The 27,034-nt window shown below is 41.1% G+C and overlaps 1 protein-coding gene across 1 annotated transcript in view; it reads left to right on the plus strand.

Moving 5' to 3' along the window:
• The first annotated feature begins 221 nt into the window (after positions 1–221).
• Positions 222–27,034, plus strand: part of ephb4a (eph receptor B4a) — a 47,930-nt gene continuing 21,117 nt past the window's right edge. Inside the window, exons 1-2 of the mRNA XM_050040341.1 lie at positions 222–1,183; positions 25,488–25,558. Coding sequence (XP_049896298.1) covers positions 1,105–1,183; positions 25,488–25,558 — 150 coding nt within the window. The 5' untranslated portion in view covers positions 222–1,104. The remainder of the gene's footprint in view (positions 1,184–25,487; positions 25,559–27,034) is intronic.

Raw genomic sequence — 27,034 nt, forward strand, 5'->3', positions numbered from 1 at the left:
TTTCATCACTTTATTGCAATTATATATTTGTATCCTCCGGTAGTAATAATTAATGCATGAAAGGGTTAATTTAGGATATTCACTACTTTCTAAATGTTTGTTATTATGGGTTTTATTTTGAAGGCGCCCAACGGAAATTCCCTATCTTATCGCGTGCGCCTGACTCTGCTGCTATGGAAACGGGAGTGGGCGGAGCCTGATGGTGCCATTCGACTCCGGGTTTGATGCGGTGATGAAGTCCTCGGTGACCAGCGTACAGTAGTCAGCCCTACAAGCTACTTTAGCGCACAACTTTTAGTATCCGCTGTCCGAGCAGTGTGCTGACTTATCCCGGGAACAACCGGGACATTTTCCTCCCAGTTACAGTCTCATTCCTGCCTGTTAATCCAGGCCAGGCGAGACGTGTCGCACAATATCCCCACCACCTTTCGTGGATTTTTTTCCCGCAGCCAAAATAGTCTGGTGCTTTAAAGGGGAGAAAAAAGGAAAACAACACTTTGCTGGATTGTTTGCAGAACATGAGGAGAAGATGTGGAAGCAGGTATGAACCGAGTGATGATGAGGATTTTCTCTGCAACTAACACAAATGCAGTGAGGTGCCCTGGTTGCGGATTCAGCCTGCTCGGTCATCAAGCTGAGGGAGAGAATTTGGGAGAAGTCGTGTGGAGCACAAAGAGCGTATTAAAGCCGAGGATACAACAAGTTTGGACCATGCACCCTCAGTGCTGACACAGGACCGAGCCTGGAGAGGAGCTGACACACCACAGCTGGTTGTTTTCTGCCCACACTTTCACCACAACACAAAGTTGGACGATTCAGAGAAGTTTCCACTGTCCTGTTATCACTTGTTATTTAAAGAGCTGCATCACCAGTTAAAGGTGCTTCATATTCACATTGACTCCAAACCGCACTTAGGCAAAGTGTATTTTTTTTACTGCAGTGTTTTGACCAGACCACAGTGTGAGGCTCTCTGAACTGAAGTCCACTTTAAATGCGGACTGGTCTGCGGTCAGTGAGTGCACAGCCGAGCTGCCAGTGCCACTTGATTTTTAATTCAAGACAAAACACAAGTGGGTTCATTTTTTACCATTTAGTGACAGCACAATGGAGCTGACATGCAGGAGCATTGTGCTGCTGGGGTGCGTTTTTCTGGACTGGGCTCTCCTGGCTTCTGCAGAGGAAGGTGAGTCTGGAGTTTTTCCCTTCAAATGCTGCCTAGACTTGTTTTCTGTGGTTTCATGGCTGAGTGAGATGTCCAATTAGTAGTACATCCTGCACCTTACCCGAAAGGGAGTGCAGTAAAACCACAAGAAATGTGGAGAGCATGCTGTGCAAAGATATGCAAGAACTTTACCTAAATCTCAGGGGAATAGTCATAGAAATATCATGGCAGGATGTGGCTGCAAAATCACTAGAAATGTTGTATGTGGCATGCACAGTATGAATCTCAGTATAGAGATGTTCTTTAGCTTATTTTGAAAGCACCCCCCCACAAATCCACAAAGAAATGACAAAAATATTGACTTTCCCCCTCTTGATATCTCCAGGAAGTCAATTTCTAAGACCTGGTCACTATTAGTTTTCACTTTCAAGTCATTAAAGGGTCCCCAGGCTGCACCCCAGGGACCCCTAACCAGCTTACCCTAAAATCAATAATAAACCGTTCAGTGCACTGAGGCTAATACAGGACTGCTGTGATTTTCTGTCGGTTGATGTACAGATCTGTGTGACACATTTTCGCTTTTACATTCAGCTTCAAGAAGAAAAAAACCCATCAAACTCTTTGTATCAGATATATAATTTGCATCATGATTTATATTAGCTTTTGGCAGCCGGCTTGACATTAACAGGCAATTTGTCCTGGATCAGCTTTGTGAACCCTGGAGGGACAAATAAGACAGTCTGAAATTAGCTGTCATAATGTTAAAGAAAACGATGCTTTTAAATTGTCTGGTTTCGCAGGCGTGTATAGCTCGGCATCATCAGCATAACAACAGGGCCAGTGTCTGGATAATTGGCTTAATGCAGGGGTGGAAGACTGAGCCTCAGTGAGCCACACTGACACATCACGGTCAACTAGAAGGCCCGGGTGTTTATTTATTTTTAATCTCTTTAGTCTTTTTGTGACATTAATGGGGAAGTTTCAGTGCTGCGGAGCGAGCTGAAAACTGATTTGAGTTTGTTAAGAATGCTGCGGAGACAACTTTCCATAAAACCTTTGATAGAAATGGTCTTTGGAAATAACAGGCCTGTGTTTTACCGAGGATCAAAGCATCCCAACTAGGTTTCTTTAAGAGCTGTTGAACCGCAGGGTTTTTAAAAGTGCCTCACTGCTGTGTAGGCTGCATGCTGTTGTGTTCCTGTGAAGACTACTCTTTATTCTCCATCATGCTATTCTCGGGTGCTACTGTTTTAGGCTCACACACGCAGCTGCTTAGGGTGACATTGTGGCATAACAAGTGTGTTTCTAGATCTCATTTTCCCTCACTCACAGTAGTAAAAAGAATACACACATATATACGCACATTAATACAAAACATCGGGTGTGTTTACATGCACACATATTCCGTGATTATTCAGGATATACCAGTATGCTGAATTTGATACAGCTCATGTAAACAGCATATTCTGAATTAGGCCTTATTCTGAATGTAGCATTTCCGATTTAGACATGTGGGACATGCCGGTATTATTCAGGTTTTAGGAGGATTATTTGGACATGTGTATCAGTTGGGGTTTACCCGCAGTTTGCAACACACCGCTCTGTGCATTGTGATTCATTGTACACAAACCAACTCGCCAACAGTTTGCAACGCTGGGGAATAGATACATGCCCACAAGGAAAGCCCAAAATTTCTGGTTGGAAACAGAAATGTAAGAGGCATAACTACCTTTAAACCTTATAAAAGACTTAGGTATCAACAGGTTTTTGGATATGTGCAAATATCGTAATGCTAATCTCTTCATGAAGGCACTTTTCCTTATTTTAACATGATAAACGACGTGTTTGGGCACATGATTCGGAGTATGCGTGGCTGCATGTGAAGGGGAATATTAGGGTAATGTTCATTTTTTATTAGACATCCAAACAGCTTAGTAGGAATATTGTCTTTTTGGGAATAAGGGCAAAAACATGAATATTTCTTGCATGTAAACATAGTGACGCAACAGCCATTTCTCCTTATTCCCAACATGTTACATGAAGTAGGTGTTTTGTGACTAAAAAATAAATTTGCCATGAAAACAATGGGCCTCTTAACAATGCAACTTTTCCCCAAGTTTGTTCATTCCAATCACTAGTTGCTGTAAACAGGAACACCATGAACATGCATGACTTCACATGCTCTGTGGCAGGAACATGAATCTGTCAACTGCTTCTGGTTTGAGCCTGGACGCCATGCATCCGCCGGCACTAAATGCCCTTTCTTGGAGGGTCGGACTTCAGTAGGCTGCACAAACACATGGATGTAGCGAACAGTATGTGGAATCACTCATGTTTTTTTCTTTTGATGGGTGTTTTGAAAGCTTGGATTTGCTGCTTGTGCACACACACACACCCATCAAATGAAGATGTTAAATTACCGCAGCTACCGAGAGTCTGAATTCTTGTGGGAAAACCGTTGTTGACATTGTATTTCAAGAGAGGAGTTTGGGATTTTCCCAGTCATTTAACATTTAGTCAGAGTTTTCTGGGAGACAGCAGGGATCAGACCTTTAGAGGAGGTGTAGCTTCTTCTCCAGCTGCGGCATGTAGGGTCCACAGCTGGGATCCTACCCCTGACTCAACTTTTGAGTTTTTGTTCTTCCTTCTTTCTCCCTGGGACCTAAGAGATGCTTAACCTCAGATCTATGTGTGGGTAGAGAGCAGGTTTTTGGGAGCAGAATCATCAAACATGTCTCTTTAGAAAATCAAGACTAGTCTGATTCGATTTGGCTCAGTTTCCCCCCTGCTGATGTTTACAAGATGCCGGATCCAAACAGGTGCAGCAGAGACTCGATGTGGAGGACAGACATGTAGACGGGAGCTGAGGGGTCGTAGCGCCTTGTCGACTGACTCCAGAACATCTGTGTCTTGCCAAGTGTGAACAAGATGTCTGGTTTCTGTGTCTTGGGTAATGGCCCGCTCCTCTGCCAGCACACTCTGGATCGTCCTCCCCCTTGTTCTCCACCTAGTAGGGAATTCTGTAATGAACTGATGGGAGGGTAGATGAAGCTCACAGCTGCCAAATCTCTCCTCCTTTTCTAACTAAAGGATAAATGACTCACTTACACACACCACTTGCTCGTTCAGCGCGTGGATCTCTCTTCCCTCTGTCTCCATGAAGATTAAAACACGGACCTCTTGATCAGATAATTACTTTGGCTGGAAATTAATAACATGCTCTGGGTGGAAATTAGTAATGAGGATGCACACACAGAAAAAACAAACACTTTTTCTCTGCCTCGCCTCGGAAGTAAAAAACGTATCATGTACAGAAAAGTATAACCAAGGCCTTAAACTGTAAAGACATAAGCTTTTTATCCAGTATTAATAATTCCCACTAATGTAACCCTACTGCATTTTTAAAACATATTTGACATTATAAATGTAAGCCATAAATGTTCCTTATCCTCCCACACACAAGCTCAACCTGTAAAGTACCCATTTTGTTTTTCCTCCCTGCCCCTCGTTATTCCTTGCACATACAGTTTCTCTCTCTTTCCAATGGTAAGATGCAGCCGGTGACAAAAGCACTGCAGTCTTTCCCACCTGTTCAGGTCCACGGCTTAAATGATATTAACACCATTTTCAGATGTGGTGCAAAGTTGTCGGTGCTCATCTAGACTGTAAGGACGATTTTCAACCCTGGTGGATGAATATTCTATTCCGTCCCATCCAATTTCCATGGCTAGAGGGCATTTTTGAAAGCTGGTGCTGCTGAATCACCTGTGTGATCATCTGAGGTGTAACACAAATCAGCAAAGGAAAATGCTAATTAATGAATGTGTCCATCCACTACTCTCACGCAAATAAGAATTGTACTAATCAAGGCAGAAGAACAGTCAAACAAGGGCTCAAGCTGGAGCTGCAATGATTAATTGATTAGTCGTCAAGTATTTAATAAATTGCCAACTAATCTGATAATCAATAAAGTGGTTTGGGTCATTTTTTTTATGAAAACAAAAAGTCCAAATTCTTGGATTCGAGCTTCTTAAATGTCAAAATCTTCAAGTTTCTTGAGTTGTCAGTGTCAATAAAATGAATACTTTTGGGTTGTGGACAAAACAGTTCATTTGAGGATGTCATTTTGGGCTTTGGGAAACACTGATTGACATTTTCTTTTTCTTTTTTTAGCATTTTATAGACCGAACAACTAATGGATTAATGGAAAATATAATTGACAGAATAACTAGCAAAATTGATATATGTGATGAAGAATGGCAATTATGTTTCTTTTTTAGATATTATTATAATCTTTTATTTTCAGTGGAGCAGAAGCTTTCTATTAAGTCACATGGTTCATGTACGTCATGATCAGTTAAGTCTGTTTCCATTACACTTTGTTGCATTTTGTTTTCATTAAATTTTCCACTTTTTCTCTCAGGTTATCTAATGCAAAAAATTTAAATTAGCATGAAAACATGACCATGATGCTCTTCTTACATGTGTTCATGCCCCCTGACTGTAGATCAGTTGTGGTGGAGAAAAAGCTGTGATTCTGAAGTTGATGTGCATTTGTCTCCTGAACACTGCTGTCAAGTAAAGGCAGCGTCTCTTTAGCAAAATTGATTATTTTTGGCCGGGAGGCTTCTACTTAGCGGCTCTACTTTTTACAGCGTTGTAAATCCATCTTATACACTTGCAATCTCCAGCATCTGCAATATGGTATGTTACTGCAGCTGTTACCTCCTTCCATTTACAAATCATCTTTTCACAAAGTATGCAACAAGAGAGTGCAGCTGCCACTGTGATTTGTTTAGCAGAAGCAAGACTTGTTGTTAGGGACGAGAAACATCGGCTGCACTTTTTTAGCCTCTGCTGATGGAAAGAGGGGGTGAAGTGTCATGCTGTTCGTTGTAAACTTTACACACAGCGGTGGTCTGTTCCATATCGCACACTCCCAAACCAAAGCAATGCCATACAAGAGAGTTGACATGACCGTCTTTTGTTCTGCACTTGAAATGACACACGTGCTGCCTTCATCCTGAACAATGGGCTCACACAGCTACAAGTAGACACGCCAGGGGCCAAGTGGGAGTAATGAGATAACTGTAATGAATTAACATTTCCATTAGAGTTACAGGATTTAAAACATATTGTAAATGAAAAACAATATCTACATGCATATTTGATGTGGGGAAAAAATAATAAAGGCAGATATAGATTTTCATGCTCTAATGTGAGTGGGTTGACAAAGATGCTCGAATTTCCCCACCGGCACAGGCTTGCTGACAATTTTGTGCAGAGCTGTTGATTGGTAGAGGGGGGTGGAGGCAGCAAGGGAAGCCAGTGCACATCTGTATCTTGCCTTAATGGGACTGTAATCCCAAAACCAAAAATACAAATTTTTCCTCTCACCTGTAGAGCTGTTTATCAGTCTAGATTGTTGTGGTGTGAGTTGCCGAGTGTTGGTGATATCAGCTGTAGAGATGTCTGCCTTCTCTTGAATATCATGGAACTAGATGGCACTTGGCTTGTGGTGCTCAAAGCGCCAAAAACACACATGTAAAAAAACTCAACAGCACTGTCTCTTTCCAGAAATCATAACCCGGTTACTCAAGACAATTCACAGAGCTTGTAGTGAGCAGTTTCATGTAGGAACTATTTTCTTTCTACCGATCAACACCCGCCTATGTATCACGATGCAGAGGGAAGTGTGCATCTAACATTAGCTAGGTAAGCAGGTGGCAGATGCACGCTTCCTTCTAAGTTGTGATTCAGTTGGTGGATGTAGATTGGTAGACAGAAAATAGTTCCTATGTGAAACTGCTCACAACAAGGTCTGTGATTTATCTTGAGTAACCGGGTCATGATTTCTTGAAAGAGACATTGCTGTTGAGTTTTTTAAATATATTTTTTGGCACTTTGAGCACCACAAGCCGAGTGCCATCTAGTTCCATTATATTGGAAAGAAGGCAGACATCTCTGCAGCCAATATCTCCAACACTCTGCAGCTCACGCCAAAACTATCTAGTTTGAGCAATAGCACTACAGGTAAGAGGGAAAATATGTGTTTTTGATTTTGGGGTGAACTGTTTCTTTAAACAAATGCTGCAACACTCACCAGTTGCTTATATCCACTCAGCCAGACATCATGTAACAGTCTCCTTTACATGGAGTTAAAATATGTAAGGCTCGTATTTATGTAATCTGCTGATAGACTGCTTTTAGGTGGAGGGAACGATTGACATCGACTCCCTAAGAGCTAAATACTCTCGCATTTTCGATGCAATGTGTTTATTCTTTCCCCCCCTTCGTGACATAACTAGCACGATGAATAGCGTAATGCTTCTCAATCTAAAGTAAAACTCACTAAGTGTCTCAAGCGCAAAAAGGATGTTTTTATCTAAGAGGCCTTACTTGAGCCCCAATCCCTTCTTTCACAGACATGTAGCCTTTTCTTTTGCTACTCTTTCCACGTCCTCTGTCTCCTTGATGTTTGACTGGTGCTATGCTGTTTTCTCTTGCTGACTGTCTCCCCTGCCGTGGAAATGTGGATCGTTTCCCAGAAATCCTTTTAAACGGAACCGATTTTTATAAGAAAGGGATTTGCATTTAAAGCAACCTCCCCCCTCTCTGAAAGCCTGTAGCCCATCATCCCCAGTACCTCAATCCGATGATTAGCTTCCTCAAGAGTTAAACAGGCATCCGAGTGCCACAAGTACTCTCAGTCCGTGTCTTTCTCTCTCTCCCTTTTCCCCCTCTCGCTGTGAAGGATGCATATGGCAGCCGGGAATTGCAGGTGGATGATAGTTTAGCTCGGTGAGAGGATACACCCCCAGCCCATACATCCATGTCAGGCATTCACTTTGGAGAGCCAGTCTGTCCTCCACCCACACGCTACTCTCTGAGAGTGGGACACAATGGGGACAGGCTGCAGCAGAGAGGGAATGAGGCCACAGCCTATCAGCCATAAGCACCAAGGAGAATGGCACTTTTAGAGGGATGGGGTTTCTCTTTGAAGTGAGTCAAGGAGAGATGGGGAGACCGGCATGAGTCGACGAAATAGAAAGAGCAAGTGCAGAGAGGGCAAGGAGGGTGCACGTCTGCACACTGCATAATGAACAAAGTGTATATTGCCTATTTGCATTCTGTGATCACACACACCTGGGGCCAGATATGCGAGATATATGCGATGGGATGAATATGTGATTATAACAAAGGGATTAAAAAGGCTCGTAATTAGGAGACAACAACTGAGAAGGAGCTATTTATCTCAGGTCCATCTTTCTCATTTATCTCGCACACTAATCACATATCAGTTATTTGAGGCACGCTGAGCATTGTGCAGCAAAAAAAAAAAAAAACGTTTACGTGCCATTGTTGCCTTGTGCCTTGCGGTGTTTTTGACGTTACATTCAAAAAATAGAATGAAATCCTGAAGGGGGGGAAAGGCAACACGAGGCCGGCGAGTTGTCGCAGGCTGGATGTGCAAGAATTGATTAAAAAAAGCAACCTTGATGTAAAAAATTCTCAGCTTGAAGCATGCACCATCAGTAGGCTTGATTCAATTTGAGTCTGGGATATTTTCCTCCCTGCGTCAGAGGTTGACCTACATCTCCTGTTTGATATGCCCGTTTTAAGTTAAAATGCAATTCACTTGGTTTGACATCAACCTAGAGACCACGTGCACACTTTGCTTCCACCTTCATGCATGCACATGGCTTCAGTATGTCTCCCAGGGCCTGCTTTCATATACTGCACTGAACCAACGGCATAACAGAGACATTCCTGTGCGCTAGCTGCCCTCCTACAGCCTGCACACAGCGAAGAGCTTTAAGAGGGAGTCATGCTCCAAATAGGAGTGGGTCAGTTCTGTTAAAGACGCATTAAACACCTTTTTTTTTGGCAGCTTGGTATTTTATTTTTTAAGGAGTGCTGCACACAAAATGTTCTCTCCCTCATGTTCCTCCGTATTGCCGCTGCTTTAATGATAGCTGATTGCTTTCTCTGCTCGGCTCCATCCAGTCATTTGAGGAAGAGTCATTGTGTGATTAAACTCGCTCCATTTTCAGAGATTGGACAAAAAGTGTGGGTTTGAAATTCAGTTTGTAAACTACAGAGTGCGCCCCTTGCTGAAAACATAATGTGGCCGGGCCGATGAAAGCAGATGACGCTCTTTGTACTCTAACAAATGACTTCACATACAAAGAGATGGATCTATCTTTATTTTAGATATATCGGTCACAGACACACAAACATCCAGTTGCAGGCTTCGGGGAGCGATAACATAGGCTGATGAAGAGAATTAGCTCTCAGCGTGTTTGAATATGAAAAAGTGTGATGTGTCAGAATACAAGAGAAGAATTCTCACAGAGAGTCTGTTTTCTTGTATCTCTACTTAGATGTGTCAATCCTTAGATGGTTTATTTAGCTGGAGTCTGCACTGTTAGCTTCAAGCTGTCCACCTCCCACTGCAGATTAGTCACTGAACGCTCTGTGTGTGTGTGTTTTCCGCTGCAAGATTTCTTTTTTACCCCCCCTAAAATGAATTGTAGATTCTGCTTTAGTGAGGGCTTTGATAACAGCTCTGTTATAAGTACAGCAGTCGACATTTTTGGGGCTCATTGAGAGTTTGTTAGATGCATCACAGCGGTAGATGGAGCTATGTGGGTTTTTCATCAAGCCAGATTTGAAATAAGATAGGTCACCTGTCATATGTTAGTTTATAAAAGTTCCCATTTCCATACTCCGCTCAAGCAAATAGGAGCTAATTTTACTGCTGCAGCTCTATCGGATAATATATTATTCCAGGCCTGAACACACATTACAACACTTTGGATTGGATCCCAGTCTTTTCTGTTCATGATTAAATAAGACACAAACATGCTAATAATTAATCAATACCGACAGTTACCAAGCTGATTAACTATCTGGTCCAATTATTGGAAGACACAGCAAACACAGGGAGGTAGAGACTCCTGCTGGGTAGGAAGATCATCCCAGATTTCAGCGCTGTGTGTCTTCAAAGTGTCCACCCCACAGGGATGCCAGTCTATGACTGACCCTGACCTCAGGCCCTCCCTGGGGACAGGGGAAGACAAGATGATGAATATCCTCTGGAAGGATGGAGAAAGTGTTTGAAAACAAGCACATAACCTGAACTTTCTAATGGTGCTTCTGCTGTGAGGACACAGCTCAGCTCTCTGGCTTCACAGACCGTCAGCTGCCTTCAAGCCTTCTATAAAGGAGATTGCAACTTGAGGCTAGTTGGTTTGTAGAGAGCAGCTCTGACCACAGTGTGATGATGTATGATAGCTCCCAGGCGTGGAGCAGGGAAGTGTCTGTCTAAAGTTGTCAGACTTGAATCTGGTTCATGAGGATCTCGGTGCTGTGGTGAGAAACACAGACATTTTGACAGCTTTCTATTTTCTTAATATGTTCTTTTCCTTCAGCGATGACAGATGATGTCTAAATTTAATTACTGAATGAGAACCATTTCCCAATCTAAACATCTTTTCCAAGTAGACGACTTTGGCTTTGAGTTTCCGTTCAGCTCTTTTCCTCTGCTACTCTGCAGTTGCACACAGACTGTATCCTTTGACAACATCTAACAAAGTAAAACTTTTACCAAAAGCATGACTATAAAGACCATCATCACAGAATTGTCTTTTAGTGTTAAGATGTGCTGTGTAGCCCACATCTGTTTACTAAGAATCTTGCCCCTCTATCTTGTAGAATCAAGGACTCTGACAAAGAAATATGCACCGTGTTTAAACTCAAAGGCAGCACAAAAATGAGGCATTCCTTGCCTCACCGTGTTTGCACATGCTGTCTGTTTTTAAGGAAATAAAATGAAGTAATATTGTAGAGTTATGGTATTTTCCCTTGAGTTAGTCACACTCTAGAAGCAGAATTACTGTGCACATGATGAGTATAAATGTGTCTGTCTACTCTAATCAATACATGTGACCCACATTTTAAGATATCACATTTCCTTTTATCGACAGCAGCACGTAGAGCGTAGTGAAGGAACAGAAACTAGATACCTTAATACAATAAAATGTTCAATATTGTCGGAGAGCTTTGATACGTTTGTATATATTTATTTAGTTTTTCATTTTAAACATTTAGTTGACAGTTCAGAAGCATGTGCAGTCTTATAATTGTCATCCGAAAAGGGACTTTGAAGTAAAGAGAGCTCGGATGATGAGGGAAGAAAGAAATGAGTGTTAACAAGAGGAAGAATGAAAAATGTAAAAGAGAAGAGTTGGATTTAGAGGGAATGAAATGTCATGGATAGAGCTGCAACGATCAGTCGATTAATTAATAAGTCCATCACCAGGAAGTTAACTGGGAACTATTTTGACAATAGAATAATAATTTCAATCATTTTTTAAGCTCAAATGCCAAACACCACCTGTTTCCAGACTCTCAGATGTGGAAAAATGAATGCTTTTCTTTGTCAAACATGATCGTTAAAGGAATATCTTTGGGTTTTATACTGTTGCTCTGACAAAACAAGACAGCCCGAGTCGTGGAGTTTCATAATGAAATAAGTTACAGTGGAAATGATTAGTCTGATTGTCTGTCTCTGAAAGCAATATCACACACAACCGGTTCGTCTTCTAACTAAAGCAAGGAAACTCTGTCTGTCTTAATATGTCCCTCACATATCTTGAGAAACGACCATCTGATCTACTTCACACTTGGCGGGGGTATATTGCTGGGGACCCAACAGCTAGCAGTGTTGCATCTGGTGCAATTTGGTAGGACTGTTCCCTAATAGTCGACCAAACATAAGTCAACCAGAAAGGTCATTAGTCCGCAAGATTTCATTGATCGCTTGGTTGCAAAAAAAACCAAAAAAACAAACATGAAACTCTATTAGGAGCTGCGCCTTGCCAAAATGAATCAAAACCTATATGACTGGACCATGTGGAAATTTAATTTGAAAGGACAGACACAGGAAGTGGCCACGCTCAGCAGTCAGACAGGAGTCACCTTAATTTCCAGGGCTGGTACCTGCAGTTATTACACAGGCTAGTTAATAACATGTTTGGCAGGAAATCCAAAGTGTGGGATCATTTTGAGAAGGTGAAGGATGAACCCAAGGTGATATGTAAACTCTTCTTCATTGGTCGACTACAAACATGATGTATCATCTGAAACATGGAAGAAGCTTCATGCCCATTAGCCACTTAGCACAATCATTACTGCTTTGCCAACAGCGTCATTAACGGGCGGCTCGCTCTGTGTGTGACGTGCACTTGTAGATAAAATATAGGCCTATATTAATGAAGGTTCATTAGTACGGTTTTGTATTTCTCTGTAATGTAGCACAGTGTTAACAATGTTACTGATACTATTCTTTCTCACACCTTGAACTCAAACCATTGTGTTGCCCTGCCCAAAATATATAATTTAATAATTAAACATTGTAAACATGCGGCCAACTTGTAGACTAATGGCCCTAAATGACTGTTGACTAGGAAAATACTTAGTCGGGGACAGCCCTACAATTTGGACATGTGCTGGATGCTGGATATACTGACGTTTCAACCAAACTCTTCTTCACCTCCCTGGAGTCAACAAGCACAAGCAGATCGCCTACAGTAACAGCAACGTTGCCTCCCGCAAATTACTTTGGCTAATTAAATTCATGATGTACTTTATAACTGTGAATGTCAAAGCATGCGACTGATACGCTTTTTTGGAAATTCATAACTCCATTAGTGTTGCTGACCGCGAGTAGCCGCAACTTGAGTGTGTTTTTCAAGGGCGGATTAAGTGATTTGGGGGCCCCAAGCAAACACTGTCTTGCTTTACTTTTCACCCATTCTCTAACTGGGAATGTTGGTATTGGCAGTGGCAGAAGAAGAGCTTAAAACTTGTGTTTGTATGAGCGGTTGTTGAGAAAGCTGCAAGCAGCCATATCACTGGCCAAGCAATCGGCCTGTTCCGCAGAGGCATGTTTTGGACGGGCACTGCGTTGGTCTTTTTTATTTAGCCATCATCTCAAATGTTGTCTCCTTTTACCTTATAGTATTCTTTATTTAAAGACAGCATGGCTTGTGGAAATGCAGAGGTTTTAGAAAGTGCAGTGTACCCTCCCAAAATATACTGAGCTGATAAAAAAAAAAAGCCTTTTTAACTTTTCCTTTGTAATTCATTCCTCCTCTTATAGGATTCTGTATCAGGAAGCCACCAGGGAGTTGGTGTAGCCTGCAACAATGTTCTCAAGAAGCCTTTCAGTTTTTCACAGAGCCGGGTTATTTTTGAAGAGGGATTGAGAAAGTGGTGCCCATAATTGGAAGTAGCGGGAGGTGAATTCACTCAGTGGCAGATCAATATTCCAAAGTAGCTGAAATATGCTGTAAAGCAAGGCAATTTAATCAATCACACTGTATGAGAGTAGCACAGCGAATTATGTGTTTAAAGCCCGGAGTTCTTAAATGTGTCAACTTAGAAACTGAATTCCGAATGATTAACGATTTAACCAGAAAAAAAGAAATAAGGGTTTATCCTTCCTTCCTTCCTGTTGTGAATTAAATGTTCGAATCTATTGCTTTCACTTCTTATTAGTCAGTTCCTGTTGTGCACACGTCCAACAGCAAACACTTTCAATAATAACAGTCTAATGTATTGTTAAAAAGTCTTAGACGTCACCTCTCTGTAGATTATGTTCATATTTCATGTGGTGCAGTCTCTTCGGGAGTATCTTTGGCCTCACAGCTATGTGGATTTTGTTTGTCTGAGGAAGAAAGGCTGTTTGAGTCCAAGATGCACAAGTGCTGTTCAGCAGTTGACACGGCGGGTCAGAACTCATTACTCGTAGGCAGTGATATAAAAAGGCACAGAATCAAGTCAGTGTCTCGTATTCTCTTAACCTTAACCTCGCATTTTATGTGAGAGTCAAATCTTCTTCTTTTTTAACATTGTGATTAAAGTAAATATTCACTGTGAACTTGTGCGCCGTGAATAATGCAACAGTTTTTGCCTCCGCTTTAACACATTTAATTAAAAGGGAATGGAAATGAATTATACACATACCTTTGGGTGCCTCTATTAATCAACATTTGTTTTGTGTTCCAACGCCAAAGATAAGCTTTTCATCAAATACCTTCCTCTCTTCTCATCATAGCTGGACTCAAATATTTGACTATTAAAGTTTACATTTGTTGGTGAGATATTCAGTCTTCAATATTGGGGTTTGATTATTTGTTGTTGACTGCTTGGAAGCTCCGGAGCCCAAAAAATAGTATTCTGGACAGCCCTAGTTGTGATACACAGACGTATTAATATTTAACACTAGGCTACAATTAGAAAAAGTGATTTGCCCAGGGTTCAAAATGTTTGTTTGGCTGAAAAACAAATAGATATGAAAACAGCTTTATTGTTGTAGTGAACTGATTAATAATTCTGAAGCTATTTTCTCATGTACACGGGACAATGTCGAGAGAATCAAGGCTGGACATTGTTGCAAGTTTTTTATTTCACACATATAGCACACATCAGTGTGTCGGAAGCATTCTCACCTACTGGAAATACCTATTGTTTTAGGCAAGGGGTGGCACCTGGGTAGAGTGGCCAGGAGGCAGGACATGGTGCGGATTACATGTAGCTGGTTCGTTATTTGGTCATAAACAACAGAGTCTCTTGCCGTTCCTTGATTTTGTTTTTCTGAGAATTTCGGCTTTGACCATTACCTTAGATCAGGGGTTGGCAACCTGTGGCCCCGGAGCCGCATGCAGCTTTTTAGACCCTCTCCAGTGGCTTCCTGTGGCTTTGACATAAAATTATCTGGAAATTGATGAGTTGTTTTAACATTCAGATTTTTATTTATCATTGATGTAGGCCTGAAGTGACTGTTGCATTCTTCAATTGTAAAAATGTGTTGCCTGTATCGAATTAAAAAATGTTTTACCATCTCATTAAGTATTTTGTGCACCATACGTCTACAACCTTTTGCCTTTTCCTCTAAATTTTGCAGAGCTTCAGTAGCGGTGGCGAGCCTAGAGTCTCTCTAGCAAAGCGATCAATGGATTCCACATCCAAAAAAGGAAAACTCTTGGAGGAAGATAGTGGATTTAATAATGTGTGGACAGATTTATTTGCTTTCACCACCAACGCTGCAAAGTTTAAGTAGTAAATAATTATAAATAGCCAACTGCAGAGAAGCTACTTTGTAGTAAATCACATTAATGAATCCTGATTTAGACCTATTTGTAATGTTGATGGGCTAATTTAGACTTAATAGGCTGTTAACTTTATTCAAGTATGCTTTGCGGCTCCAGACAGATCCTTTTTTCGGCCAATAATGGCTCTTTTAGTTGTAAAGGTTGCCGACCCTTGAGTTACACATTACAGTTGCCGTCTTCATGTAGATGACCCCACTTATTCACCCTCAGATATTTGTTTTCTATCGGTTTTGCACTAGCAGCATGATAGAAACGTAATCAGCATGCCCACTCAGTCACTGTGATTTTTCAGGACTAGTACCTGCTGTATATACACATGGACTGAAGCGGACATCACATGATCTTTGTACTAGGGAACTGGCAGGGTAATGTCCGTTAAATGTCCAATCCAACTGATTCGGACATTGCATTCTCACATATGCCTCCTCTGGGTAATGTCTCGATAATTACAGGTTTGTTGTGCATGTGTGAAACAGGCTTGAATGGGAAAAACACAGCTTTAACTGGAAATGATTCACTCCAGTGAATCTGTGATGACAGTGTAAACTTAAGCCAAAACATTCAGAGGTCAAGTATTGTAGACCTGTGCTTAATCCTCATTCCTTTGGGTCAGTCAGTTTCATCCACAGCAGTGTAACATCTTTGGTTTCTGTCCAAGATGAAGCTCTCTCCCTAACTAGGTCACATCCTGTCCTGAGACAGAGACCAACCACAACATGTATTGATATTCGTTGCTACTGACAAGACAGAAAAAAGTGTTAAACATTAACACTCTCTCTTCATCTCACTTTCCCACCTTTTATCTCACTACGCCATGATACACACTTAAAGTAGCTGAGCTCATCAGCACGTGCTGCAGGAGGCTTTTGTTATACAGTAGACGAGGGGTTAAAGAGTGTCCTGCCCAGTTGCTGTGCACGTGAGTGATGTTGGCGGCCGTCTCCCCCCACCAGACCAGGAGACAGGAAGGGGACAGGAACTACAGGAAGTTGAAGTCTAATCTCAGTAGACACAACTCTGTCAGAGACACAGAAACAGACATATTCAGTGCTGAAGTTGTTATGTTCATGTGCACACACTAACCTGCTCTACACAAAAAAAAAAAAACAACGCTGGGAAGCTAGTGAAGGAAAATCATTTTTTCATTTGCATTCTTCGTGTGCACTGTGGTAGATAACACGAGTGCCAAGGACGTCCAAAATTAGCATTTTCAAAGATTAACCTGCGATATTCTCTTTAACGTGCTCAATAATACCTGGAGGACAATTGCTCCTATCATATAATGAACGTGATAATCTTCTAGGAAGGGATTATTTGAATACTGCAACAAACAAAACAAACTTCACTGACTTTTTGTTGTAGCAGCTGTAATCCATCAAACTAATGTTAATACAGACAACCTCATTAATTTTACCTATTGTTAGTTACCCACGTTTTGGCCTCCCTTGGAAACATCTGCTCGTGTTAATGTGGAGAGAAAAACGACCCAAATGAAGGATTTTCCAAGGAAAAGTTCAGTTCAGCATTTTGGGAAATTCCCTTTATGGCCTTTAGCCAAGTTAGAGAAAACCATGGTCTAAGTACATTTTTTGTTTGCTGAGTAAATTTCAGGGGTTAAGTGTCTGCACCAAATTAGTCATGCAGCAAAAATTATGCTGAGTGTCACTACCTCAATTTCTTGTCATTTAGGGGCGTGCTCCTCTGCTGCTCCTCTGCTGCTACCTCTGCTGCTCCCCTGCTGTTTGTAGCCCCTTTTACAGAGGCAGGAATTTTAATGCCATAATGTCGCAGCGCCATTCTGCATAAAAGGTAAAATTGTGGAATGGGGGGACAGAGTTGTCTCGCCTCTGAACCGAGAATGGAGGTAGTAATTGTGCTGAAACAATAACTGGGTGTCCATCCAAATGTATCGCAAATTTTAAGCGAATTTTGTGAAAATTTGCAAAAGAAAATGCAAATTTATGCATGTTTCCATTCATTATTGTTTTGCGAGTATTGGGAGTCAACAGGTCGAGTAGTAAGTGGCGCTTCTCATGAAAAATGAAAATGCAAAGGAACACCCGTAGAAGAAGAGGGCACCGTGAGATGACGTCATTGAGAGCGTCTCATGTCCAAAACTGATGTAAACAACTACCGGCACTACTACTTTTAGTAATTGAAGGAAACATTCAGTTTCGTCGTCGCTCCAGACATATCTCACGCTCCCTTCCTCTGCCGCCATTTTTTGACTGTGGACTCGTGGAGTGGAAGTGAGGTAGAAGTAGGATCCGGTAGTCTACATCATCGTTTATTCGCTAAATCTGTTTGCATTGCCAAAAGTCGCATTTTCCTAATATCGATATGCTGACTTTTCCACCCCCTCCTAGCGTAAAAACTTTTTTGTGATATTTCGGCATTACCATTCAAGTTTTTTTTTCGCAATTGTTGAAATTGCGAATAAAAATAGGTGGATGGAAACCCAACTAATGTCTGTATAAACGGGACAGCCGGCAGGATGGAATCATGGACGGCACAAGTGTGACGTTTTGACTACATGTTATGCGTGCGACCCACTGTAAGAGATTTAAAAAGTAGCTGTTAGCTGATAGCAGTTAGCAGCTAACTCAAAAAAGAAGAATAGCAGCCGAACATATCCGCAGATTGGGAAAACAAAGAGGTCTGGGAGCTTCTCACCCTCCAAGCAGAGGACAAGATCAGCCGCTTTATACAGAGATGCTAAATGACATATGTTATATCACACTAGAGATCAGCGCTGTTGTTAAATGTCACAAATATCATTCCTTTTTTGATTCCCCCACGCCTGGGTGCTGTCTAAAATCACACACTGGAGCAAAATGTTGCCGCCGTTGTTTGCTATTATGTAAAAATGCAAAGACAGCATGTCAAACGGACTTTCTAGTGGCCCTATAGCGCAATCTCTGTGTATACAGGGCTTGTGATTGTCAGAGTATAGGGGCAGTCACAAACGCACACATGGACACACACACACACACACCCACTAGCAGATGTGTTTTACGACTGTCTAAACAGCATGTCTACTGCGAAACAGACAATCTCAAGCGCTCCTAGTTCTGTGGCACTGCTTACCATATGGGACATCAGCTGACCTGCTAAACTATCACTTGCCGCCAGTCTGCAAAGAAGAGGGTGTCTGCAGTAGAGAGTAAAGATTCTGATGAGGAGGTATAAAAATTCACTTTAATATTTGATCCTTAAGTACATTTAGCAGCAAAGACTTCACTGGAATTTCGACAAGACTTCTTTGGTTGCATTCAGCCTTGAATTGATTAACCATCGATCAATAGCCATATATTAAAGTAATATTGCTTCAGATTTTGCTCTGGTCTTTTCTTTAGCTCTGTATTCAACACAATGCCTTGTTACCTTAATGAAATGTACTGAAACAAGTGTATGTGCAACACGAAAAGGCATTTTATTATTTTGGATGGTGAAAAAACATGATTTGCTGTAGGATTTTTTCATTTTCCAGTACATTTGTGAGTCAAAAAGTTAATTTTGGAAACTGCAGATTACTACTCTCATGTCTGTATGATGAATATGAGGCTACCTTGTTAGCTTAGCTTAGCACAAAGACTGGAAAAGACTCTAAAGTAAGCTAAGTCAAGTGTACAGACATGAGAGTGGTATTCTCACCCACAGCGAGTAAGCGAATAAGCGTATTTCCCAACACGTGTAACTATTCTTGTGATTTAAAATGCGAAACATGTAGGTATTAAATTGCCTGAGGCACGAGAACATCCCATAAGCATGTCTGATTTCAGGGTTTGGCTTTGGAAATTTCAACACATGTGCAAGCAGTTTTCCCCCCCGAAACGCACAAGGTTCTGAGTTATACCTGGAGGACAATAACTCTCATATCAAGAGATGACATATGGAGCATGAAGGGGAGCAGCTTTAAGTCCCATACTAAACAAATGGTATGCACGCAGATGAGATTTGTTTGCTGAGGAATTCATGACCTATTTCAGTTTTGTATAATTAAATGAGTGTACAGAAACACATTGTGACACAAGTTATTGACCTGTCGTGGCTTCATGTTAGCAGTCAAAATAAAATAGAGGTTGAAAGATGACATTGAAAGCAAGTAGCTTCATGAACTTATCTGTAATACTGGCAAACACACTGATAAGCCCATTTAGTTTTTGTCATCTGTAAATCCTAACATCTCTTCCCCCTTCCTACAGTCCCCCTTTTCATTATCCCCATGCTTCCCCTCTGTCTCCATTTCTCTAGGTGTATGAGGGTAATTGGCACTCTGTTTCTTTAATTAAAATGAGGTCTAATTGTAGCCAAAGCAGGGCAAATGTTCATAGGCCTGTAATTTTCCTATCACACTCCAGAGCCACGGAGAAAGTGTAAAATAGGGAGGGAAAAGGGCGCGCGGGAAAGAAATTAACACAGAAGGAACAACGGGATTCAGTGCAAATGTGTCCAGCTCTCGAATTTGAGGTTGGTCGTCTAAAGCCTGGAGACAGCTGTATAGAAAATGAGGGTGTAATATTTGCCATATAGTCCCCCTTTGTGGAAAAACACAGGGTCAGGTTTTACATTTCAAAAGAAAACGGTGTACAACACACTCTATTGTTGTCTGCCTTTCATACAGAATACCTTCCCCTTGCCTCTTTGACAAGGTTTCATGATTAGAAATAAAAACTGAAGCATCCTAATCCTGATATCCACCTCAGATCTGCCTGTTTTTGTCTTTTAAATGGAAAAAAAAGTCTTATCATGTGTATTAATATATGTATTTTTCTTCACAAGTGTGATTTCAAGGCTGAGTCCGAGCCGTCTTGCCAGCACCCGTATCAGTTTAGACTTCTTCAGTGTCTCCTAATGTGGACGATTGTACTGTAATTACTGTACAGTTGTTTGTTTTGGGTGTTAAATATGGCCGGATGACGAATTTTCATTGTTCTTACATTTCTCCGTACACTTGGGGCAATTTTCCGGCAGTGGGTGGCCGCCGCTGTTGTAAGAATGTAGGGGAAACGCCAGCTTCCTCTGACAGGGCTTAAGTCTGAACCTACTTCAGTGAAAGGCAAGGCCGTGCATGCACATAATAGAAGCGCTCACCATCTCATCCAAACACTCATGCTCACACATCCTGTCTCATAAACCTTAATGATAGAGCAGCGATAAACAGTGATTATCATGCCTGGGGGGTGGGTGTTTCTTTTCCACCCCTCCAAAATAAAATCAAAAATCAGCATATGAAACAGAAGCAGGTGTGTGTGTGTGATAGGTGGAGAGGGGGCAGCCTGAGTGTTATGAAGGTGTTTTTAAATTATGCTGGAGTGAACTCGAGGTAGAGTAAATGCGGGGAAAGCACCGGCCTGAACTTTGTCATCCAATTATCCTCCTCATCCACCTCTCTGCTTCGTCTCTCTGCAGACTTTACTTTCTGCCTCTTTATCGCCTCAGATTGTTGTTAGAAAGCCGATGGGCCTCTGTGGTTTTGAAGTGGAAGAGAGTGAGAGGCATGTAGTGCTGCATTTCCACCGCATGGTACAGCACGGCTCCACATAACTCGACTCACTCTTTTTTTGTTTTACATTAGCATAAGTTGTGGATAGTACGTGATACTTTTTTTGGTGCCAACTTAGTCGACATTTAAAGGTAGAGTTTAAACACTGCAGACCACCGATTGATCAGATTTGTCAGCAACACCCGCCATTTTTAAATAGCCAAGCTACCATCATTGGTGACTGCATTTTGACTCAGATTTTTAAAATGGCAGCCTGCAAAACTGTGCCATACAATTAAGTAAGACATTTAATTAAGTGCAGACATTCCTCTGTTTGGTTGCAGATGAAAGGAGTCAGTGTTTGTCGTGTGGAAGATGATGTCTTGGCTGCAACTAACGATTAGTTTCAGTTATCTTCTCTATTAATCGATTAGTTGTTTGGTTTATAAATGATCAGAAAATAATGAAAAATATTTATCAGTGTTTCCCAAAACCCAAAGATATTCAGTTTACTGTTGAGAAGGAGTAAAGAAACCGAAAAAAGTCACATTTAAAAAGCTGAAATCCGAGAATTCTGACTTAAATTAGTCAAACTGATGAATAAATTATCAATTTTGTTGGCAGTTAAGTCATTAGTTGATTAATTGGTGCAACTCCTATGATGTCACAGCTGTTTAATGTGGTGTGGCTATAGCAATCCGCTGAGACTCCCGCCTGCACTGAGGGTGTACTATATGCAATAGCAAACACAACAGAGCGAAGGACTTGGCACCAAACATAAGTCGCATTAAAACGAGCCGTATCATGCAGTGCAAATGCAGCATACGTTTGTGTTTCTTTACGAGGAGTTTGCACAGACAGAACTTAAAGTGATTAGGTTGTAAAAGAGAGAGGGTAATAAGTAATTCATTACAGTCACATTTGCCTCTCGGTGTGATGTCACGATGAACCTGCTGCATATGCAACCCTGATAAGTGATGTCAAGTCATTGCTTTCATGTGCAGTGCAGCAGACAGGTCGCCCAGATGATGGGAACGAGAAAATGACACCGAGGTGGAATACAATAAGAAAGATTTAAATAATTTGGCTGCGCGGTAGCAAGAGTGGGGTCGAGAAGGGGATGAATGCTCTGTGTGTGTGCGCTAGTTTGTGTGTGTGTGAGTGGGTTGTTAACTGAGAAAATGTATTAAATTAGCTGGAGCTAAGATGTGAGCAGTGGTGGGCGTGATCGAGTGATCACTGAAATCACTATGAAAAAACGAGGATATGAAGAGTGAGATATTTATAGGTGACACTGGATGTTTTCCACTTGTTTTTAATGTTAATCATTTTGTATTAAAATGTGCTTGTGTTGCAGTTTAACAGCTTTTTGTTTTATTTATAGGAGTAAAAGCAGTGGAGCATTATATTTTTATAGAACTGGGACTTCCTGGTAGACTGTGTAGGATAATTCATTAAAAAAAAACGTGGGAAAATATAAACATTATCACCATAATCAATCACAGTTAACTGATTTACTGTAAACTGTATGCTTAAAATATCCAAACATCCCTCTCCTCAGTTTGAAGTGTTGAAGGACAGTTTAAGCAGTCCATCCTGAACAGGCTGATCTTGTCCGCACTATCTGATCTTGTAGCGTTCATTGGGGTTAAACAATGGCGTCAGCTGCCACATTTGTCTCAGTAGGAAGTGCAAGTCAGACCCTGCTTTATCTCAGAGAATTTGTTGTGCCTTTGTGTGTATTTCATTGGGATGTGGGTTGGTAAGTGGTAAATGTGATTGCCTCTCACTTTACACGGGATCACAGAGATTAGTAACTGTAGGCGTCGGAGTTATTTTTGTAAAATACTACAAGTGTTGCTGTTTAAATATTTTCATAGAGCACAAGGAGTCCCCGACAGCCTTCGTGTCTTCACAGCGTTCTATGTGAAGCGTTTTTGCAAACATCTTTTTCTCGTGTACACAGTGTTCCACAGGAAGTCATTAGCAGCTATTGAAGAGACAATAAAAGAAACTTGGACGATGATATGAAGTTAACACTCAAAGGATGAATTTTACTTTTCTACAGTGGCAATGGTAGTCTTAGAGCTATGGAAGGGTTAATGACGAAATACATTAGATGTAGATATTTGCAATTTATGTTTTTTTAATTACCATTGATGAAATTATCAGTTATATTACTGATAAATGCCCATTATTGATTAATGGTGATGTCTGTTAGTTTCCATCAGCCAACCACTCAACACCAAAAGATATTTAAGAATAGGAAATCAGGAAATTCTTCCATTAAGAAAACTGGAACTGGATTATTTAACCATTAGAAGAACAGGTCAGTCTAACCTCCACATGTGGATTAATACAGAAGGACTCACCGAATCTGTGTATAAAATTAGACACTTGATTTTTGCAGGCATGTATAGGGAGTAAGGTTGTCAAAATGATAGGTACTTAGACACTTTATTGATACCACGTGTTTTAAAGGACGCAGTCGCCATTAATTATACATTTGATAGTATCAGAATTGCTAAAGCTATAAAAAGAACAGATCTACAGTCAGGTTTTCAGCCTAAGTCAGGTATAGACAACCTGTGGCTCATCACCGGCGATGGCTACAGTAGTCTTGAGTCTTCCTAGTTGGGCTAGCTGTGGACGCCAAATGGGAAAATACAGAATTTGATAGTGCATGAATAAATTTGTTTGCTTTCAGCCGCAATGCTGCAAAGTTAAAGTACCAAATAATCATAAAGAACCCACTGCAGAGTAGCCAACTTGTGCTAAATCAAATCAATGAATGCTCATTTAGACTTACTGGTAATGTTGGTAGGCTTGGCATAAAGGGCTGTGTTACTTATTACGAGGCTTATGTCTCCTTTGATAATAAAGGTTGCTGACCCCTGACCTAAGTTTAATGTCCTACAAATGTGTTGGTCTGTGTTCAGTGACTTTTCTGTACCAGCACTGTGTGCAGGTTGTTTAAAAGAAAAGAAAAACAAATCCATTTTAGTGCCGAGGACTTATTTCCTCTTTTCCCCCTCTACCAAAAGAGGTAGCGAGAATCATTTTTTTTACACTATATTGTTTCGAGGTTTAAAATCCTGCTACTGTGACAACATTAATTCAGAGCAGATGTTTTGTACAACAAAGCAGCATGTTAAAGCATGTAGGAGGTGGAAATAACACGTCTTTAACAGCTGAGAAAAGCAACACTGTGGCCTATCCAGAATTCAGAGGGAAACATCTTTCGAATCTTTTTTTTTTTTAATGAATGTAAGAATGATACAGGAATTATCTTAATAAAATTTTAATTTCATGGAGCGCATTGGTAGGTGAGTTTTTACAGTGCATGTCATATAATCGTTGCAGGTTTGATTCCAGCCTGTGTTGCATGTTGTATCCCTGTCTCCCCGCTACTTTCCTGTCTATCTCTTCACTGCCAAATTGTCCAATAAAGGTGAAAATACAGAAAATATAAATGTATAATTATGGTTTAAATGCAGTTTAGGAACCATTTTATTATTCACATGAAACATTATAACTAAAATCACAAACGTGATGGAGAAAATACACTAATACTTAAATAAGCATGTAGAAACCAAAATTGAGTGAAAATAAAACCATGAAAGAAAAATGGGGAAAGTTTTTTTGTGTGTGTGTGTGAGGGGAGAGTGTGTATTAAAGTGTGCATTAGTGGGGTTATGGCACGCCAGACTTTACTGTTGAGCCTTATAGTGGGAGCCTAATTCAACAAAACATCTTAATAACCCCAATGATAAACTCGCACTGAAACCCCCATTTCCTCCAGCATCCATTTTCATGCAAGTGCTCGCCTTGATCATGGCACACAGGAGAGCCGCATTAAATCCTGTTTATTGGTAAAACCAAACGGCCTCACCCTTGAGATGAGCTTCTGTGGGGAACACGTAGGGCTCTAAAAACCAGTCTGTGACAGAAACCCCATCCCATCAGTATGAATACTAGTCACAATTCAGCAGAGACAATCTGCCAAGACAGCTGGGAGAAAGATGTCCTCACATGAAAAGAAGTCCCTTCACCCTAACCTAACTCTGCTCCGAGTCGCATGCAGTTCAGGTCCCTGGTTTTATTGGGATACTGAATCATAGCAGAACTGCTCGGATTGTTTGCGAGGCGGCAGCAGCCTGCCCCTCAAAAGATTACAAAAAATCAATTCTATTGTAATCACAGATCGTGACTGGAAGGGCTTAAATCATTATATTTGTGTGTCTGTGAGTGTGTCTCTGTGTAAGTCTGGCCTGTTCTCTTGTTCCAGCTACTTGTCCCCACTCTCTCCGGACAAAGGCAGACTCCTTTCAGGAGGTTTAGTGTGACCACAGGCATGGCGCTTCGCCGGGAACACAAGGGACGTGGGGGGAATAGAAACAAACATGAGAAGCAAGACAATTTTAGGGTAGTGGGAATGTTTTTCTGTAGATGTAATTGACTGGTGAAACTCCATCTTCTACCGTAATCCCAGTGTAAGCCACGGCTGATACTTGGCAGTGAGCTTGGGACTCGAAATATGTTCTCTCTTTGATTTTAAATTCACTTGTGTGTTTCTCTGAATGTAAATGAGTCTTATACGTGTCATTTTTTATATTTCCCGCTGTGAGTGATATTACATTTTTGATCTTTTTTTTCACAGAGGTCCTGATGAACACTAAGACAGAGACGTCTGATCTCAAATGGACCATCTTCTCACATGCCAAACCCGAGGTATGTAACCCCAGCTTCGCCATGTTATCTGTATTACTAACATAGACCTTGTGGTGACTGGGGGATTTTTGGCTTCCAGCTGTTCCTTTGTTACTTTGGCTATAAAAGAGCTCCTTATATGGCAGGTAACTGACAGAAGAAAGGAAACGCCAGAGCGAATGTGGGATTCAAAGTACATTGAAAGCAGATGCTTTGATATATCCCATCAACCTTGGAGTTGAAGTTACTGGCTGCCCACAATTTTGAATACTGCTGCCAGAAAAAGACATATTTGTAATTTGATCAACTGAGGAGTGGTTGCTAGGGTATTTCTGCCAACAGCGTCAGTGACCAAAAACTGCTCAACTTGCTGATGTCTCAGAAGGAAAATGGTTACAGTGATGCTGGCAGGAAGAGACTTCTGGAACCGGACAGAAATACTCAACAAATGCGTCTGCACTTTTGATTAAGATGCAAAGCAAAACAGGCTGACAGTCTCTAAATAGTTTGCTCAGCCATTATCATTTGAGGCCGCTCATCAAAAGCTTCACATTGCCAGAAATACGGTTGGATCCGGTTTTCCAACACGAACTTAAAGAGTTTAAAACAATAATTTAGTCAGTAATGACAGGCAGCAGTGGGGAGATGCCATGAACTGTCTGCATCAAAATTACACATATAAAATGTCTGTTAATATATGGTTATTTATTTTTAGCATGAGAGGATTGTGAGATATTTGTGGGAACTTCTGTCAGGTATAAGTTCGGGTTTCTCAATTGCAAATACTAAAATGGCCTGTCACGATAATTATGTTAAATATGGATATGACCTCAATCATTTAGCTGACTTTAATATTGCCTGTGGTGTTAATATGCGTATATGTTTACATAAGAATGTTACCAACATGATGCCAGAATACACAGCAGGGTTTTCCTGACCATTATGAGACTACCAGGGCAATTCTCCCTTTTTTTTTCTCTCTTCACCCCCGCCTACTTACATGAGAAAAAATAAAAACACCTAAGAGACGACGTTGTGTAGCTTACCAGTAACCTGCAGCTGCACTTCTGGAGTGGAAGAGGACCAGTCTTGATAGTCGTTAGCTTGCCAACCCCAGGAAACGAGCCAAAAAGTCAGTTATTTATAGTTTTACCCTCCATCAACTTCATCCTCCACTCCAAAAATCCACCAGTGAACCGCTTGGCTCCCAGTCCATCTACCCCTGGGAGCTGACTGCACCACACCGGCCAGATTATGGAGGTAGCTGCTGTGGGTTTTTCATTTAGCCTTTATTTAACCAGGTTCCCAGAGCTGTGCTAAGATTGTCTAGTAGTAGCAAGAGGCATCACTTGGTTTTGTTTTTGTTGGCCAAATTTGCTTCAAATTAGATGGTTTGGGCTCCTCCTATAGTGGTACTATAATTTTATATACCTTCTGGTAATTTCTTTTTAAAAAAGTTTTTTTTTTCATATTCCAATCCCAGTGTTTGAATAATCT

The sequence above is a fragment of the Epinephelus moara genome, chromosome 3 (genome assembly GCF_006386435.1).
Source record: "Epinephelus moara isolate mb chromosome 3, YSFRI_EMoa_1.0, whole genome shotgun sequence".
Taxonomy (NCBI): Eukaryota; Metazoa; Chordata; class Actinopteri; order Perciformes; family Serranidae; genus Epinephelus; species Epinephelus moara.